General features: G+C 40.8%; 2 protein-coding genes across 2 annotated transcripts in view; both read right to left on the bottom strand.

The window, feature by feature from the left end:
- The window catches only part of LOC137273139 (uncharacterized), a 28296-nt gene extending 11971 nt beyond the window's left edge, over positions 1 to 16325 (bottom strand). Inside the window, exons 1-10 of the mRNA XM_067805610.1 lie at positions 16182 to 16325; positions 13640 to 13728; positions 13362 to 13418; positions 9085 to 9214; positions 8368 to 8471; positions 7768 to 7827; positions 4066 to 4408; positions 3089 to 3175; positions 2000 to 2091; positions 963 to 1019 (exon numbers count right to left, since the gene is read on the bottom strand). Coding sequence (XP_067661711.1) covers positions 963 to 1019; positions 2000 to 2091; positions 3089 to 3175; positions 4066 to 4408; positions 7768 to 7827; positions 8368 to 8471; positions 9085 to 9214; positions 13362 to 13418; positions 13640 to 13728; positions 16182 to 16224 — 1062 coding nt within the window. The 5' untranslated portion in view covers positions 16225 to 16325. The remainder of the gene's footprint in view (positions 1 to 962; positions 1020 to 1999; positions 2092 to 3088; positions 3176 to 4065; positions 4409 to 7767; positions 7828 to 8367; positions 8472 to 9084; positions 9215 to 13361; positions 13419 to 13639; positions 13729 to 16181) is intronic.
- LOC137273633 (uncharacterized) lies at positions 5421 to 6115 on the bottom strand. The gene is given in 4 exon segments (XM_067806400.1): positions 5421 to 5623; positions 5626 to 5717; positions 5719 to 5968; positions 5971 to 6115. Coding segments are annotated over 4 exon segments (690 nt in total).
- Positions 16326 to 17666: the final 1341 nt, after the last annotated feature.

Raw genomic sequence — 17666 nt, 5'->3', positions numbered from 1 at the left:
CACCATAGATAACATGGCAAAACGCATTGCATAACACTGCCTAGCACCATAGATAACATTGCAAAACGCATTGCATAACACTGCCTAGCACCATAGATAACATTGCAAAACGCATTGCATAACACTGCCTAGCACCATAGATAACATGGCAAAACGCATTGCATAACACTGCCTAGCACCATAGATAACATTGCAAAACGCATTGCATAACACTGCCTAGCACCATAGATAACATGGCAAAACGCATTGCATAACACTGCCTAGCACCATAGATAACATTGCAAAACGCATTGCATAACACTGCCTAGCACCATAGATAACATTGCAAAACGCATTGCATAACACTGCCTAGCACCATAGATAACATGGCAAAACGCATTGCATAACACTGCCTAGCACCATAGATAACATTGCAAAACGCATTGCATAACAGTGCATAGCACCATAGATAACATTGCAAAACGCATTGCATAACACTGCCTCGCACCATAGATAACATTGCAAAACGCATTGCATAACACTGCCTCGCACCATAGATAACATTGCAAAACGCATTGCATAACACTGCCTAGCACCATAGATAACATTGCAAAACGCATTGCATAACACTGCCTAGCACCATAGATAACATTGCAAAACGCATTGCATAACAGTGCATAGCACCATAGATAACATGGCAAAGCACCTAAGATTACACAGCAAAATGAGTTACAGAACGTCTCAGATCTTTATGAGTCTCTGTGTAAAGTTTACACCACCCTGCAATGTTCAGGGCCATGCTGTTATTTCTGCACATGAGTAGAAATCTTGCTTGTTCAACACAGGCATTGTAAGATGACAATCACATTGTGACGCAAATATGGATTTGTAGGACACCTGTTACTGTGAGTCTAAAGCCCCGGGGTATCCCTTGGTGCATTCAAATTAAAACAAAGTATAAAGGATTCATTGCTAATACATACCAACTGAGCTTTGCATCCTGCTTTGATGTGCCATTTAGAAACGGATACCTGGCAAACCTGAAACAAAGAAGGTTATTTTGCGAAAAAGAAGTCCTTCGAAGTTCTGGCTGATTGTTAAATGTGAGTAGAATATTCATAAGATTAATAATATTGCTGGGGTACCATGACTCACCATAGTAAAGACTGACGAAGAGTGTTCCATATAGCAAAAACACCGAATAATGAATACATGAACTGAACAAATAAATTGAAGACTGTTCAGACATGGAGTGATGACCAAATATATGTGTAGTTTATTTATTTATTTATTTATTTATTTATTTATTTATTTATTTATTTATTTATTTATTTATTTATTTATTTATTTATTTATTTATTTATTTATTTATTTATTTATTTATTTATTTATTTATTTATTTATTTATTTATTTATTTATTTATTTATTTATTTATTTATTGCTTCTTTTTTGGAACTGTTGTCTCTTTTAACAAAGACCCAAACCAGCCATAAAATAAAATGATAAGGCTGTAAGTAGGTGTAATGGAACTGACACAGAGCAATTGATGTTTCACGCCAACAGCGTAATTATGTCAGGTTGTCAGACACGGAGACTGGTCAGCTGTTCACCTTGGCTGAATTTCTTCTACCTAAGCAACGGGACAATAAGAACAGTGGATGCCCGTCACACGCTATTCTTTTAAAATATCTTTCTTGGTAGTTCTTGTATGGTTGTAATAAAGTATCCTACTTGTGTAGTCCTTTTGGGAATTTTTTATGTGTCGATGTTATGATGATTCATCCAGTTTGTTCCTATTTATAATTGCTCCAGGCAGTGTCTGCATTCATCCTTCTATAAAACATTTACTATTCCATTCATATCTAACAAACATAAGCATTCGATGGGGAAACTAATATTAACACACCCTTACAGTCGCTGTTAAATTTATGCTTAATTCTGTATCGACCAAAAGTTTTAAGAAAAATGAAATGTCAGTGTAAAGAATCAAGAAAGATAAGATTTTCTTAACATATTTACCTCATTGCTATGGTGACAGGTTTCTGTTGATGTGAGGCAATCATGTATGTTGCTGACGTCGTCGCATGAAGGGCACTGAAGGTGCCGTGGTTCTGAAAAAGAAGGTATCCAGGTTGGTGATATCCGTCTTAGTGCTATTTTATCATGTAATGTAATGTAATGTAATGTAATGTAATGTAATGTAATGTAATGTAATGTACTGAAATGTAATGTAATGTAATGTAAATGTACTGACATGTAATGTAATGTAATGTAATGTAATGTAATGTAATGTAATGTAATGTAATGTACTGAAATGTAATGTAATGTAATGTAATGTAATGTAATGTAATGTAATGTAATGTGTAAACGACAAACATCTTTTCTACAGAAGGCGTGTGAGGTCATGCTGTACTGACTGTAATGAGCCCCACTACCATAATTGTGTATTGAGAAATTCCACGTTGGGTCATAGTAACTGAGAGCTGCCTGGTATGGTGAGTCAGTGGAATCTACCAACATCCTTTCAGTATGTCAAACTTGCTAATGTACTTGGGCGGACAATTCTGTCATCGATTCACTCTTGGAATGGGTGAGAGTCAGTTTCACCCTCCGTGTTCACCCTCGTGATATCTGTAATACATCTCAAACTTCCATCATTATTTTTCTAATGATCCTCATGGTGTTCCAGGTGCATTTTCTGCAAAACAAAATATCCGGATTTCCCCACCACACACTGCATATAATCCTTCAACAGATCATACTACTTCAAACTATAGACACCACCACTGACATTCAGTAAACCAGTTTCCTTCCATTGCAAACAAATATAGAACTATCACTTAGCTCAGCAGATCTAAACTTGCCTACACGATTCTACCACCAATTCATAAGTCTTCAAAAGAAATATTCCAATAATCCGTATTCTACCTTCTGGAAAGGGGAAAAGAACATGTGAGTACAAAAATGATGTTTGTTTCTGTCAGTATATGCCTGTACGATATGGGAAGAATAGCCCTAGACAGCGCTCATTACTTTGATTTTACCAACGGTGTATTACACTTGAAATACGAAACAATATTTGTCTGTACTGCTTGTAACTAAACTTACGGCTTAGTGTAGTTGCTGTCTTTGTCACAGAGGTTGACCCTTGTGTCGTTGTGGTCACAGCCGTCATTGCAGCAGGTGTAGCAGATACTGCAGAAACACACAAACATGAATACCACACGCTGCCATATAAGACTGTTGTAGGGTGGATTTGGGCAGATTTTCAGTTGAAATTCAGTATCTTCTGGGTGGCGAATCTCAAGACATCTTAGCCGTTACGTCTTTGATGGAGCCACCTGTACTTGTAGACTGCTGACAAACCATGTGACATGATATCTACAAATATATATTTGCTCACAAAGATAGTCCAAAACTACAAGGGTCGTGAGTAGTTGGTGACATCCAAAAGTGTATTACACTTGAACTACAGTCTAAGTAAACTTAGTCTCAGTGTTATTCCTTACACTCCACCACTAACAAACCCTAGTAGAAGGTCGCGTCAGGTAACCTTTGAGCGACCTATGACTGTCAAATCAAAAGTGAGACGGTTAAATAGATTTAACCAATCAGAGAACAGCTACTACCTAGGGATTGGAGGGACTTACAAAATACTGAGGTCACTGACACAGTATACACGCTTTGGGGTTTCTGTTGACATGGTTATCATTAGTTAATATTTCCGCAATATGATATCCTTGAATATTGCCCCAAACAGTATTTTCAGCGACTCTTTACTCACTGTTGTCATGGTTGTAAAGTGGGCCGTGTGGGACCTGGAAGTGATCGTACGCTAAATAGCATTCGGAATCGTTCGAGTACGAACCTTTTCAAGATACAAAGTTCAAAAGGTATGTGCGAATATCCACTTTCACGATTTGGTAAGCTGTGCTCTGATTGGTCAGTCTGAAAGGTTACCTGACGCGACCTCCCATAAGGTGGAGTGTAACGAAAGGTACTGAGGCTAAGCTTAGTTACACTGACTTGAACTGCGAAACAATATTTGTCTGTCTGCTTGTTGCGCTTTCGAAATGTTCTTGTACCTTGGCACACTCCGCAAGAAAGGGGGCAGAACCTGATGGAGATGTCTGGGTCAGTACACGCTGCCCCTACTGCCTTATGACACGGGAACAACGTGTCATCCCTACATGTCGTCATCGGCGGAGCTGTCAATGGATTGTTGGAAACAGCTGCTGCTGTGGTGGTGGTGCTGATGGTAGAAGAGTTATCTCCCCCTGGTACAATCCCTGGGGTGATATAGGGAGCCGTTGGTGGAACCCCAAGGACGTAGTCGATACAGGAGAAGTCGTTACAACACACGCTGCATGGGCGGGGGTCGTGCAGGCAGTCAGGGACGCCGGGATGCAGCTTGTGGTCGTGCATACACTGTAACAGATCACGTGGCAAACAGAACACAGCATTAGCTATACTTTATGTAGTGAGGACATGTTGTTAAACCCGTAATTTTGTACCCTCCAATTATGCCAAGGGGTCTGGAATTACTTGATTCCGCAACAGTCAGACCAGTGGTTGATAGTACGATCACCAATCTACACAGGCGGGATACTTGAGACAGTCCATGTCACAGACTCACTTGACCACTAACCTAAACAGGCGGGTTATTAATGTCGCAGACTCGGGAACAACCAACACTTGATGATAAGACTATAACATCAGATTTGTGGAATAGACATTAGGTAATAGGAAATGTCAAGTTGAAAAAGACTCACCTATTGCCTCCAATGAAGTTGGATATTAATACAATGAGAGAATCTGGATTGCCTAAGTGTTTTTTTAAAGTCACCAGTGATCTGTGTTACGAGAGTGTATTTTTTGTAAATTGTATTATTGATTAAGTGATAATTACTATTGGGTCACAATGTTTAGCGTTTTTAGTGATAGTTATTATCAGTCACCTTTCGCATCGTTAATGTTGAATGCTATTAGCATTTTAGCTGCAGGCCTTTAAGGATTCGAAGTGCTCTAGAGTTGCCTCCCTTTACTTCCGGAAGACTACGAGAAAATTCTACTTTAATCGCGATGGTGGCACTTGTGTTCGAATATTCAAGAATCAGTGACTGAGTATATAAAGGATGGTTGTGTTGACGGATGAATACACACACGGATAACTGGAGTCATCAAACTGTCTGCTTTTGTCATCTCTCGACCTACATGACCGCTGCCTGTTACATTTAGTATAACTGTTTCTCACTCTCAAACCAAGATTTTGGTGAGTTGATATTATTTTTATGACCCATTACTTTAGCTTTGACTCTGTTGCACTGTACATGAAACCTCTATAGTGAACCTTTGTATCTTGCTTTTGTTTGCTCAATATGAAATAATTAAAGATTGTAGACTTGTCGGTAATACATTTTGCTTGTTCTGAGGGGATTTCTTATACCTTTTGTGATGGCAAATGCTTATGCTTCTTATTGTCTTGCTATCCGTTCTTATCGCTCTGTTTGCTACTCTCATCATGCTGTTTGCTACTATCATCGCTCTGTTTGCAACTCTCATCGCTCTGCTTGCTACTCTTATCGTTCTGTTTGCTACTCTTATCGCTTTGTTTGCTACTCTCATCACTCTTGTCGCTCTGCTATTCTCATCGCTCTCATCGCTCTGTTTGCTACTCTCATCGCCCTGTTTGCTACTCTCATCGCCCTGTTTGCTACTCTCATCGCTCTGTTTGTTTCTTATCGCTCTGTTTGCTACTCTCATCGCTCTGTTTCCTACTCTAATCGCTCTGTTTGCTACTCTCATCGCCCTGTTTGCTACTCTCATCGCTCTGTTTGTTTCTCTTATCGCTCTGTTTGCTACTCTCATCATGCTGCTTGCTACTCTCAGCGCTCTGTTTGCTGCTCCCATCGCCCTGTTTGCTACTCTCATCGCTCTGTTTGTTTCTCTTATCGCTCTGTTTGCTACTCTCATCGCTCTTATCGCTCTGCTATTCTTATTGCTCTCATCGCTCTGTTTGCTACTCTGATCGCTTTGTTTGCTAATCTCATCGCTCTTATCGCTCTGTTTGCTACTCTCATCGCTCTGTTTGCTACTCTCATCGCTCTGTTTGCTACTCTCATCGCTCTGCAACATATGTCATATTTGGGATTTCACTTTCTTAGTAAAGTACAAATTCTAGTACTTTTTTCGGTTGAGTCCCATCCGGGATTCGAACCCGCACCCTCAGAGTCAGGCACCTAATCGCCAGCACACAAAGTCAGCCGCCTAGCCCGCTCAGCCACCGCGACTTCCACAAAAATGAAAGTCGGACAACTGGTAGTCTATGGGCCTATGGGATGGGACTCAACCGAAAAAAGTACTAGAATTTGTACTTTACTAAGAAAGTGAAATCCCAAATATGACATATGTTGCATTTGACCATTTTCTAAATGGCATCGTGTAATCATCTCATCGCTCTGTTTGCTACCCTTATCGCTCTGTTTGCTACTCTTATCGCTCTGTTTGCTGCTCTTATCGCTCTGTTTGCTACTCTCATCGCCCTGTTTGCTACTCTCATCGCCCTGTTTGCTACTCTCATCATGCTGTTTGCTACTCTCATCGCTCTGTTTGCAACTCTCATCGCTCTGTTTGCTAGTCTTATCGTTCTGTTTGCTACTCTTATCGCACTGTTTGCTACTCTCATCATGCTGTTTGCTACTCTCATCGCTCTGTTTGCTACTCTTATCGCTCTGTTTGCTAATCTCATCGCTCTTATCGCTCTGTTTGCTACTCTCATCGCTCTTATCGCTCTGTTTGCTACTCTCATCGCTCTGTTTGCTACTCTCATCGCTCTGTTTGCTACTCTTATCGTTCTGTTTGCTACTCTGATCGCTTTGTTTGCTAATCTCATCGCTCTTATCGCTCTGTTTGTTACTCTTATCGCTCTGTTTGCTACTCTCATCATGCTGCTTGCTACTCTAATCGCTCTGTTTGCTGCTCCCATCGCCCTGTTTGCCGCTCTTATCGCGCTGTTTGCTACTCTTATCGCTCTGTTTGCTACTCTCATCATGCTGCTTGCTACTCTCATCATGCTGCTTGCTACTCTAATCGCTCTGTTTGCTGCTCCCATCGCCCTGTTTGCCGCTCTTATCGCGCTGTTTGCTACTCTTATCGCTCTGTTTGCTACTCTTATCGCTCTGTTTGCTACTCTTATCGCTCTGCTACTCTCATCGCTCTGTTTGCTACTCTCATCACTCTGTTTGCTACTCTAATCGCTCTGTTTGCTACTCTTATCGTACTGTTTGCTACTCTCATCGTGCTGTTTACTGCTTTAATAATGCTACTCTCATCGCTCTTATCGCTCTGTTTGCTACTCTCATCGCTCTGTTTGCTACTTTTATCGCTCTGTTTGCTACTCTCATCACTCTGTTTGCTACTCTTATCGTACTGTTTGCTACTCTCATCGGGCTGTTTACTGCTTTAATAGTGCTACTCTCATCGCTCATCGCTCTGTTTGCTACTCTCATCGCTCTGTTTGCTACTTTTATCGCTCTGTTTGCTACTCTCATCACTCTGTTTGCTACTCTTATCGTACTGTTTGCTACTCTCATCGGGCTGTTTACTGCTTTAATAGTGCTACTCTCATCGCTCATCGCTCTGTTTGCTACTCTTATCGCTCTGTTTGCTACTCTCATCGCTCTTATCGCTCACTGCTTGTGTTGTGGTGTTTACTACTCCTATGGTCTTTTTTACTGGTTAATGTTCTTTTAGTTTTGTTTACTTCACCCATCGTCTGGCATCCTTACCGTGCTGTTTATTGCACAACTTGAAGTGTACTTCCCTTTCAACTTGATTATTTCACATGTCTGTAAGAAGAAGCATAACAAGACAGTTTAGCGTACAGAAGGCCTCCTGTCCATATGCACGAGGAGGTTCAGTATATGAACTGACATGGTTGTAAACTATCTGCACAGTACCAAGGAATTCGGTTGACAGGTTTGTATATTATTTGCTCTGTACCAGGAAACTCGATTGTCAGGGTTGTATATTATCTTACAATACCAGGGAACGTGATTGACACAGTTATATACTATCTGTTCAGTACCAGGGACCTCGATTGACAGTGTTGTGTATTATATTACAATACCAGGGAACGTGATTGACACAGTTATATACTATCTGTTCAGTACCAGGGACCTCGATTGACAGTGTTGTGTATTATCTTACAATACCAGGGAACGTGATTGACACAGTTATATACTATCTGTTCAGTACCAGGGACCTCGATTGACAGTGTTGTGTATTATATTACAATACCAGGGAACTTGAATGCCAGGGCTATATATTATCTGTTCAGTAATAGGGATCTCTATTGACAGGGTTGGTTGCATATCATCTTACAGTACCAGGGAACTTGAATGGCACGGTTGTATGTTGTCTAGACATTTCTGTGGGTCTGTCTCGTCACTGCAAACTGGACAGTGTAGGACCTCTGGCACTAGATCCAGGCCTGAAACACGAGTGATTGAGTGAGTACTGCTAGAATGATGGTGTTGATTGTCAAAACAAATCTTTAATCCATAAAATATCAATTTTCCAGTGAATCACTGTTCAACATAGCATGTTTCACGGTCATTGTGTCATATATTTCTCATCTGTAACGTCAGCGATGAGGTAAGGTGCAAGTAAGCGGACACAACCTAAATTTCATTGAGAATGATACTCTGTTAGATAAGTGATTTCAACATTTCAGTTTTTCACATATGAAACACACACCTACGCTAAAGAAGTGGTTTTATTGTACGGTACCAGTGTTAAGACTGCACAAAGGTTACATAATGACTTACAATTAGTGCTTGGTGAAAGAAGGCCCCTTTAATTTGGGGATTTGTTCTTCCCGCTCTAATCCAGCTGTATGGTCCCAGTCTCTAAATAACCCAGCCTGGACCAGGCAATACAGTGACTGGTTCTCCTCATTCGGAATTGCATGCAGTAACCAGGTGAGTGAGGTTAGTCGTCTCTAACAACAAATATGGGTTGTTGACCAGCATGTTCACATGTAACGTAGAATGTATCGTTATTTTTTGTGTCGTTTTCAAAAGGAACCGGGAGTGACCTTTCACCTTTCTGCACATGGTCCAGTCGCTGGTTGCACGTGTCTCCGGTACAGCACACAACGCATTTGTCCTTGGCGCCGAATGGCCTGGTCCCACGACAGTCCACGTTGGCCTGGAGAGCCTCATATGCGCACCTCTGAAACATGATACATATTTTGAGAAAGGACGGGTGCACACAAAGGAGAAGGTTGCAGGTGTGTGGGGCGGGTGTGTATGTGCCCGTGCATCCCCCTCCCACCCCCGCCCTGGATCCGCCTATGATGGCCATGGGTGAGTGAGTGCTAAATAAGTCTGACACACATTATCGATGACACATGTCACACATTCCGCTTAAACTGCCAGTTTCATCGACTTATATGTCCAGCATGACATGCCAGTAACCTGTCGGTCCATCACTGTTGAGGGTACGTCAGAATTGGTACATGCTTCCCCATTCAGGTACAGACAGGAACGGTGTATATTGTGTTGATGTCAGCATATTTCCTGTTATCGTGATACGAAGGTGTTGGTATACTCTTAACTTAAAGATCGTGCGTGACGATGCATTCCATATTTTGCATTATTTGGCTACAATATGCATATGGCGGGTGGTCAGACTCCTTTACTTGGTTCGTATCATGTTATCATGACCCTGGGCGTGCCTCATGCTATTGATCACTGATTTGTTTGGTCGTGTGTGGCACAAAGGTTTATTGTTGAAATTAGAAAAGTACGGAATTAATGGTTCATTCTTAAATTGGCTAGTTGATTACATAAGTAATCGTTCACAAAGCGTCTTGGTAAATGGAGCCCTATTCAAGCCGAGGTATTTACAAGCTGGTGTCCCTCAAGGGTCAGTCCTCGGTCCTTCTGTATTTCTTGTTTATGTCAATGACATTGCTGATGATTTAGACTGCTTGACGCGATTATTTGCTGATGATTCGTTAGACTTATCTTCTCATGATCATCTATTCACTGAAAGAGGACAGAATTTATACTTGGAAAGGCTGCGGGCTTGGGCAAAGCGGTGGCTTATAACATATAATCCTGATAAAACTGAGGCAATTATTTTCACCTTGCATAAGAATATTGAGGCACTCAATCTCTACTTCAACGGGGTCAGGGTCAAAACCGTTGAAAATCATAAACATTTGGGATTAACATTTTCAAAAGATGACCACATTGATAATATTGCAAAAACAACTTCAAAAATGATATCATCTCTACGTAAACTCAATTTTTATTACTGCGCTGTGTATTGAATAGAATTTATGTAATGTTCATAAGACCCCATTTCGAATATGGAAGCGAGAGGTATGGGGTGGGTGTGCTCAATACCAAGCCAATAGATTAGAACAACTGCAATTAGAAGCAGCAAGAATTGTAACAGGTTTACCCATATATACACATCATGAACATTGGTATTATGAAACTGGTTGGGAATCTTTAGTAGAGCGTAGGAGAAAGCGAAAACTTTGTCTTTTTTACAAAATATATATGGACATTTGTAGAGCGCATTAATAACTCCACACCTGAAGGACATGCTCTTTGCGCAACAGTAAATATGTACACTTTATACAGAAAGAAGTATTGCAAGTTTTAGTTGTGGTTGAACAAGAATGTTTTGAATCTTGATTTAAAGATGGATGTGGAGGTGATGACTTGACAGAAGGCGATGACTTGACATGAAGAGGTAGTGAGTTCCAGAGGGAAGCTGCGTGTACATTGAAAGATCTGCCGCAAAAAGTTTTCAACTTGTATTTTGGGACACTGAGAAGACCTTTGTCTTCTGATCTGAGAGACCATGCTGGAGTGTAGGGTGGTATAAGTTCTTGCATGCAGGAGGGCAATGAACGGTTTAGTGCTGAACATACAAGAGACAATGTTTTGAATTTTATTCTTTCTCGAATGGGAGGCCAGTGTAGTGACTTTAGTATGGGAGATATGTGACTTCCGGATTTGGTTCTAGTGACAATTCTTGCTGGGCTGTTCTGGATCTTCTGAAGTGTGTCTAGTTGTTCAGAAGTGATTCCTGCACAAAGACTGTTGCAATAGTTCAGTCTGGATAAGATGAGGGTTCTTGCCAGTGTGGCAGCATCAGTTGTTAAGAGATGGCGGATGGCGCCAATGTTCCTGAGATGGAAGTGACAGGAACGACTTACGTGAGTGATGTGTTGTTCCATGCTGATACCTGAATCTAGATAGACCCAAAGATTCTTTACCACGGAAGAAAACGCTATGTTTGTATCTCCAATCCTGATGTTAGGAACCTGACATTTCTGTAGTCGGGAAATCGGAGCAATAAGGATAGCCTAGGTTTTATCACCATTTAGCACCAACTTGTTTGATATCATCCATGATCCGACATCTGAAAGACACTGTTCCATTTTCAGGCATGTCAAATTCTGGTTATCTTGATTTAAAGTATAACTGTCAGACAGCTGAGTGTCATCAGCGTAACATGGTGATCTGTGTTATAATCCTGGACAAGCTGTCCCAGTGGCCTGGTGTACATGGTGAACATCATTGAGCCTAGCACCGATCCCTGGGGAACACCACAGAAGAGATCCATCTTGTCTGACATTGTCTTGTTGATAAGAATGGATTGTGTCTACCCTGTCAGATATGAGCAAAACCATTAAAGAACATATCCACCTATTCCATACAGGCGTTGTAGACGATCGATAGGCTTCTGGTGGTCGATAGTATAGAACGCTGCTGATAAGTCTAATAAGATAAGCATTGCAACCTTGCCAGAATCAACAGACATTCTGTTTCTATCCAAGACATAGCTCAGAGCTGTTTCTGTGCTATGACCATCTCGATATGCGGACTGTATTTTCTCCAATAAGTCGTTTTCTTCAAGATGTTCAAGTAGCTGTGTTTTTACCATTTTCTCCAATATCTTCGACAGAAAGATTAAATTTGACACAGGTCTATAATTCTTTAGTACTTGCGGGTCTAAAGATGACTTTTTGATCAGAGGTTTCGCCACAGCGGCTTTGAATGATGTAGGTACCTCACCACTGAGAAGACTAAGGTTCACTATTTGGGTTATGGATGGCAGAAGTACATCAAGCATTTGAAGCATGAAATCAGTTGGAACTGAATCCAATATGCATGCAGTAAGCTTAGACGATTTGAGGAGCTTTAGAAAATCTGTTTCACTGACAGATCGGAAGGCTTCAAGATCATGATCACTGTATTCCTTGTATGAAACATCGTCACACATACTCCCCAAACTGTGACGCAATTTCACAATTTTGTCATAGAAGTAGGTAGCGAAGTCATTTGTAACTGCGACATCACTTCCACGAGGACGTGTTTTGTCCCTTTGTTATACAGCATAATATGGAACCATCGTTCGCCAATGATCTTGTTCCTGGGAAGGTAGCGTCTAAAAGAAACTTTAATCTTCGTAACTCTGACGATGTCTCCCTTCTCCCGATTAAACTTTTCGTATAATTCGTACTTTCCATCCACAATTAGAATGTGGAATGAATTTCAAGTTGAAGTTAGAACAAGCGTGTCACTGAATTCTTTAAAATCAAATATTGTTGTAACACAAAACACAACTCCCAAATACTTTGATTTTGGACCTTACAATACTACCTTACATGTGTAGTCAACTGAATTACGATCTATTCCGTGCTGGTATAACAGATAATCCCAAATGTTCTTGTGGATATGTTTGTGAAAATTCTTATCGTTACCTATTTGACTGTCAACTATATACTCAACAGAGATCTGCCATGATGGCTGATTTACGCAGTGTTACCAATGGTACTATAAACTCTGAGTTACTGATACATGGCAATGCAGACCTGACTGATCATGCCAATCAAAACATATTTAAAATTGTTCAAACATATATTTGTCGATCAAAAAGATTTTCTGAATTATTGCAATTGCCACAATCTTTCTCATCTTTCTGTTATTGTCTGTCCGTCTTGTATAATGAATGTAAATAATATTATTTAAATACTACGGAGAAGGTGTTATAAGTTGTATAAGTTGTACCCAATCCTTTTCTCAGGAATTAAAACAAATTTGTTTGGTCACAGACTCGGGGATTTTGAAGCCATCGTCATATTATTTATTTATCGCCGAGTTCCATTGGTGGAACAAGAAACAAGACATGTACGGAGTGCCTTAGATTGTGGATTAAGAGATGCTTTTACACCAGCGTTAAATGTACATATAATTTGGAATTATACGCAGAGCCTTTCCAAAGCATGGGATCTGTTTAATGTTATTTTCAGACTAGCTGATTCACTTACCTTCAGACTAACTGCTTCACTCACCTTTTGAGTCCCGCATCCCATTGTTATCTTCCACTCGTTCACTATCCCGATACACTCCTGCAGGCAGAGAAGGGTACGACCGGTCGGGCCGTCAGTGACATTCAGTGCATTTAAGAATGGACTTCCGCATTTGCAGTTTAAGCGTTATAAATACCAAAACCGACAAAGCCACACAATTATACTTTCGCTGAACCACCGTATTGCACGGCGACAGTTGGACATGTGTATAACAGCTTTGACCTATTAACGTCCTGGTTTTACATATATCGGCTACTTACATCTTCGAAGTTACTGCAGGTCTCGTTATGGCGCACACATTCATTGGTGTTGCTTGCAAAATGACATTTCGGACACTCCAAACAATAGCCTGTGTAATGAAACGACAAGACAATCATTACATTTAGCATATTTTGTCGCCTAAAATATTACTGTACATGTGATTGAGTGATCGGGCGAGCGAGCTAATAGGCTGTAAGACGCATTTCGCACTTTTCCAGCCGTTTTTGAACGTGTGTTCATCAAGCTGCTCGAAGCTGGCCATCGTCCTACGAAATATGAAGGGCGGTTTAGTTAACAGTCACTTAATATTCACAATTACATCCTCCTGACTGACAAATGTCTTTGTATTTACATTTCAAATAATTATGACAACACTAGCAGTGTAGGACAACACCAACAGTGTTGGACAACAAGAGTACGGGCGAACACCACCAGCAGTGTAGGACAACAGGAGTACGGGAGGACAACACCAGCAGTGTTGGACAACAGGAGTACGGGCGAACACCACCAGCAGTGTAGGACAACAGGAGTACGGGAGGACAACACCAGCAGTGTTGGACAACAGGAGTACGGGAGGACAACACCAACAGTGTAGGACAACAGGAGTAAGGTAGGACAACAACAGTAGGGTAGGACAACATCATTAAGGTGGGACACCACCAAAAAGGTAGGACACCAGCAGGGTAGGGCAACATCAGTATTTTAAAACATAAACTCATAAGTCGAAACAGATGGAATCGACTTTCATTCTGAAAAAGAAAGACGCATAGCCCAAAAGGGTACAAAATGATCGGTCAGTGCCATCATGTTTTACTTTGACGCTAATCGTCCTCAGTTTGCATCCAGAGGATTGCTCTCGCACTTTCCTCGGCCATGTAAATCACCACTCGTCATTATGCTCCGCTATGAAGTAACAAGAAAATAATACCACTCACTGTCGAACAAAATGACGTTTACTACACAGGGGAAACTCGTATACTGTGTGGATTCGATCATCGTGGTGTCTGGTCTGGTACAGAAACGTTTAAAACGACCATATCTCAGACCATCCACGCTCAGGTTATTGCTCACTCTTAGACAGACCACACATGTGTGCATGGGAACGCCATTCGCCTGGTGACAAGCGTCATACATTCGGATGTTCCCTCCTATTGTCCAAACTGTTCTTGTGTTGCGTGTTAGCTCAGTTTACAGGTGGTGGTAAATTTCAAAAAGCGAATTATAAACTCTTGTGGAGACAGTCCTATCCAGTGGTAAACATGCCATAACTGGCAGTGGTTCAGTTATCAACCACCCTGTTCAATGTAAGCCTGCTTTCGAAGAAAGGCCGTACTATGCCTCATATGATAGTACACACCTAGGTCTTGGCACACCAAACTGGCATTTTCCTTAAATACATAATAGATAAAGCATGTCATGCAACTCGTATTGGTAGAGTCAGCTATTTGCCATGACGCGCCCCGTCTGTAGGAGTTAGACACACTGTGATAATAGTATTCACTTTAATAAGCTTTAATAGCTTCTGGGACATTGATAAGACTATATAAGTCTGTATTACGGTTTGAGTACATATAGGCAGATACTAATCGGGACATTCAAAGTCTCCATTTATACTCAAAACCAGTTCATTAATTGTTTTCTTTATAGACAATGCCCAGTTTACTTGACAGCGATATTTGTGAGGATATCTTAGGATGATTGTAATAACTGCAACCAGTAGTTTATCACTGTTACCTGTGGATGAAAAATAGAGGGAAACCCATCACCGTATAAACCCATTTTATTTGGAATGATGAGTTTAAATCCTAGAAATCGCTTGTTTGCCTTTTTAGTGCTTCCTCAGTAGTACTTAACTTACCCATACCACACACCTCGGCAATAGATGTATTCTGTAGTTAAGTCTTGAGCACTATCTATATAAACTATGGTTCCTGTCTTGATCGCCATTTGTTAAGAAGACAATTAACTTTTAACCATGTTGATATTGAAACATGTTTTTTCACGAAACTTACATTAATTCACACAGGAAATCAGTTATAGTTAGGACTGCATTACACGATACGCTTTTCAATGGTGGGGCGATGAGGTAGCCTAGTGGTTAAAGCGTTCGCTCGTCACGCCGAAGACATGGGTTCGACTCCCTGTAGGTGTACAATGTGTGAAGCCCATTTCTGGTGTTCTCAGTCGTGATATTGCTGTAATATTGCTAAAAGCGGCGTAAAATCATACTCATTCACATTTTTCAAATGACAGGTATTACAATATTTTTGTTGGTTTGACGAGGTCGAGATTAACGTTGTCTGGCTTGACTGCGTCTTGTCTTGACTGGGTATTGCTTGATCATGTAGAGGAATGACGGGCTCTGAACTGACGGGTTGTGAGCTGACAGGGTCTGGACTTTTGAACTAACAACACAACACAACAAAAGGCCATTTGTCAGTACTCAGTAATGCCACCTGAGTCCCATCATGACACAAAGAACCTGTTTCGGTGAGATCGATGCTCAAACTGCACACCACTATTAGGCAAAATCGTACTTACCCACAGCGATGAACAGAAAAATAAAAAATACACCGAATCCCATAGTGAACGGAATCAGAAAGGCAACTATGGCACGTGGGCGATAGTCTTAATGGTCAAATGGCCGTGGGAACAACCATGTTTTGAAAGATAGCATTAGCATTTGGAGCTGACATACAGCGAAGAGAGAGATATACCATTACTTGTCGAGCAATACAGTAATATGTACCATCAGCCCTTGCACAGCTAGGTGACATACCACCACCCGGCCCTATACAATAATATACACCCTTGTCCATTGTACAATGCAGTGACGTATCCACCTCTCCCTCTTTTTACAGTACAATGACATACTCTCATGTTTTGTATTATGCTTCACATATTCTTCTGTACAGCACCATATCCTCGTATGTTGAACCACACAGTAATATACCAACTCGTGTTGCATCATACAGTTGTATATCCTCTTGTGTTGCATCACACAGTGATATACCCTCGTGTGTTGCACCAGACAGTGATATTCCTTCTTGTGTTGCATCAGACAGCCACAAGGCCTCGAGTGTTGCATCATATAGTGATAAAATCATTCTCACCCTGACAAGATATGTATGTCCTAAAATATCTTATGTAAATTTAATTCTACCAGGTTTTTTATCTTAGTATGTATGTAATTTTATTGCATGGCTAAATCTCAGCCAAATCGCCAGTGACTGAAGGGATTGTGTAAATCCGGCCGGGGTCTATGCAGGTAGCAATAGTGATGTAAGTCCCCATGGACCCTAGTGGTGATGTACCTTCAGTTAATGGCGATAAATGGCCTTGTTTTACCTTGTATTGTGCAAAATTAGATTTCTACTTTTAAAGATATTTGCTTGCTTGTTCTAAATTATTTTGTGATCCTCCAATACTTTCACCGTCCTTCGTTGATAGGGTCTCATATATTATGAATATCTACTGTGCATTTAGCACTAGTTTTAGTCAAAAGTGTGGCTGAAATATTGAGTTAAATCTAAACTCAGTCAGTCACTCACTCACTCACTGATAAAAGGATATACTCTCTTGTGTTGCATCATACTGTGATAAACCCTCCTCTGTTGCAGTGATATACCCTCTTCTGTTGTATCGTAGAGTTGTATATCCTCCTGTGTTGCATCATACAGTGGTATATCCTCCTGTGTTGCATCATACAGTGGTATATCTTCCTGTGCTGCATCATACAGTGGTATATCCTCCTGTGTTGCATCATACAGTGGTATATCCTCCTGTGTTGCATCATACAGTGGTATATCTTCCTGTGTTACATCATACAGTGGTATATCTTCCTGTGCTGCATCATACAGTGGTATATCTTCATGTGTTGCATCATACAGTGGTATATCTTCCTGTGTTGCATCATACAGTGGTATATCTTCCTGTGCTGCATCATACAGTGGTATATCTTCATGTGTTGCATCATGCAGTGGTATATCTTCCTGTGTTGCATCATACAGTGGTATATCTTCCTGT

The sequence above is a fragment of the Haliotis asinina genome, chromosome 2 (assembly GCF_037392515.1).
Source record: "Haliotis asinina isolate JCU_RB_2024 chromosome 2, JCU_Hal_asi_v2, whole genome shotgun sequence".
NCBI classification, from domain to species: Eukaryota; Metazoa; Mollusca; class Gastropoda; order Lepetellida; family Haliotidae; genus Haliotis; species Haliotis asinina.
This window is presented reverse-complemented; position numbering and strand designations above follow the sequence as displayed.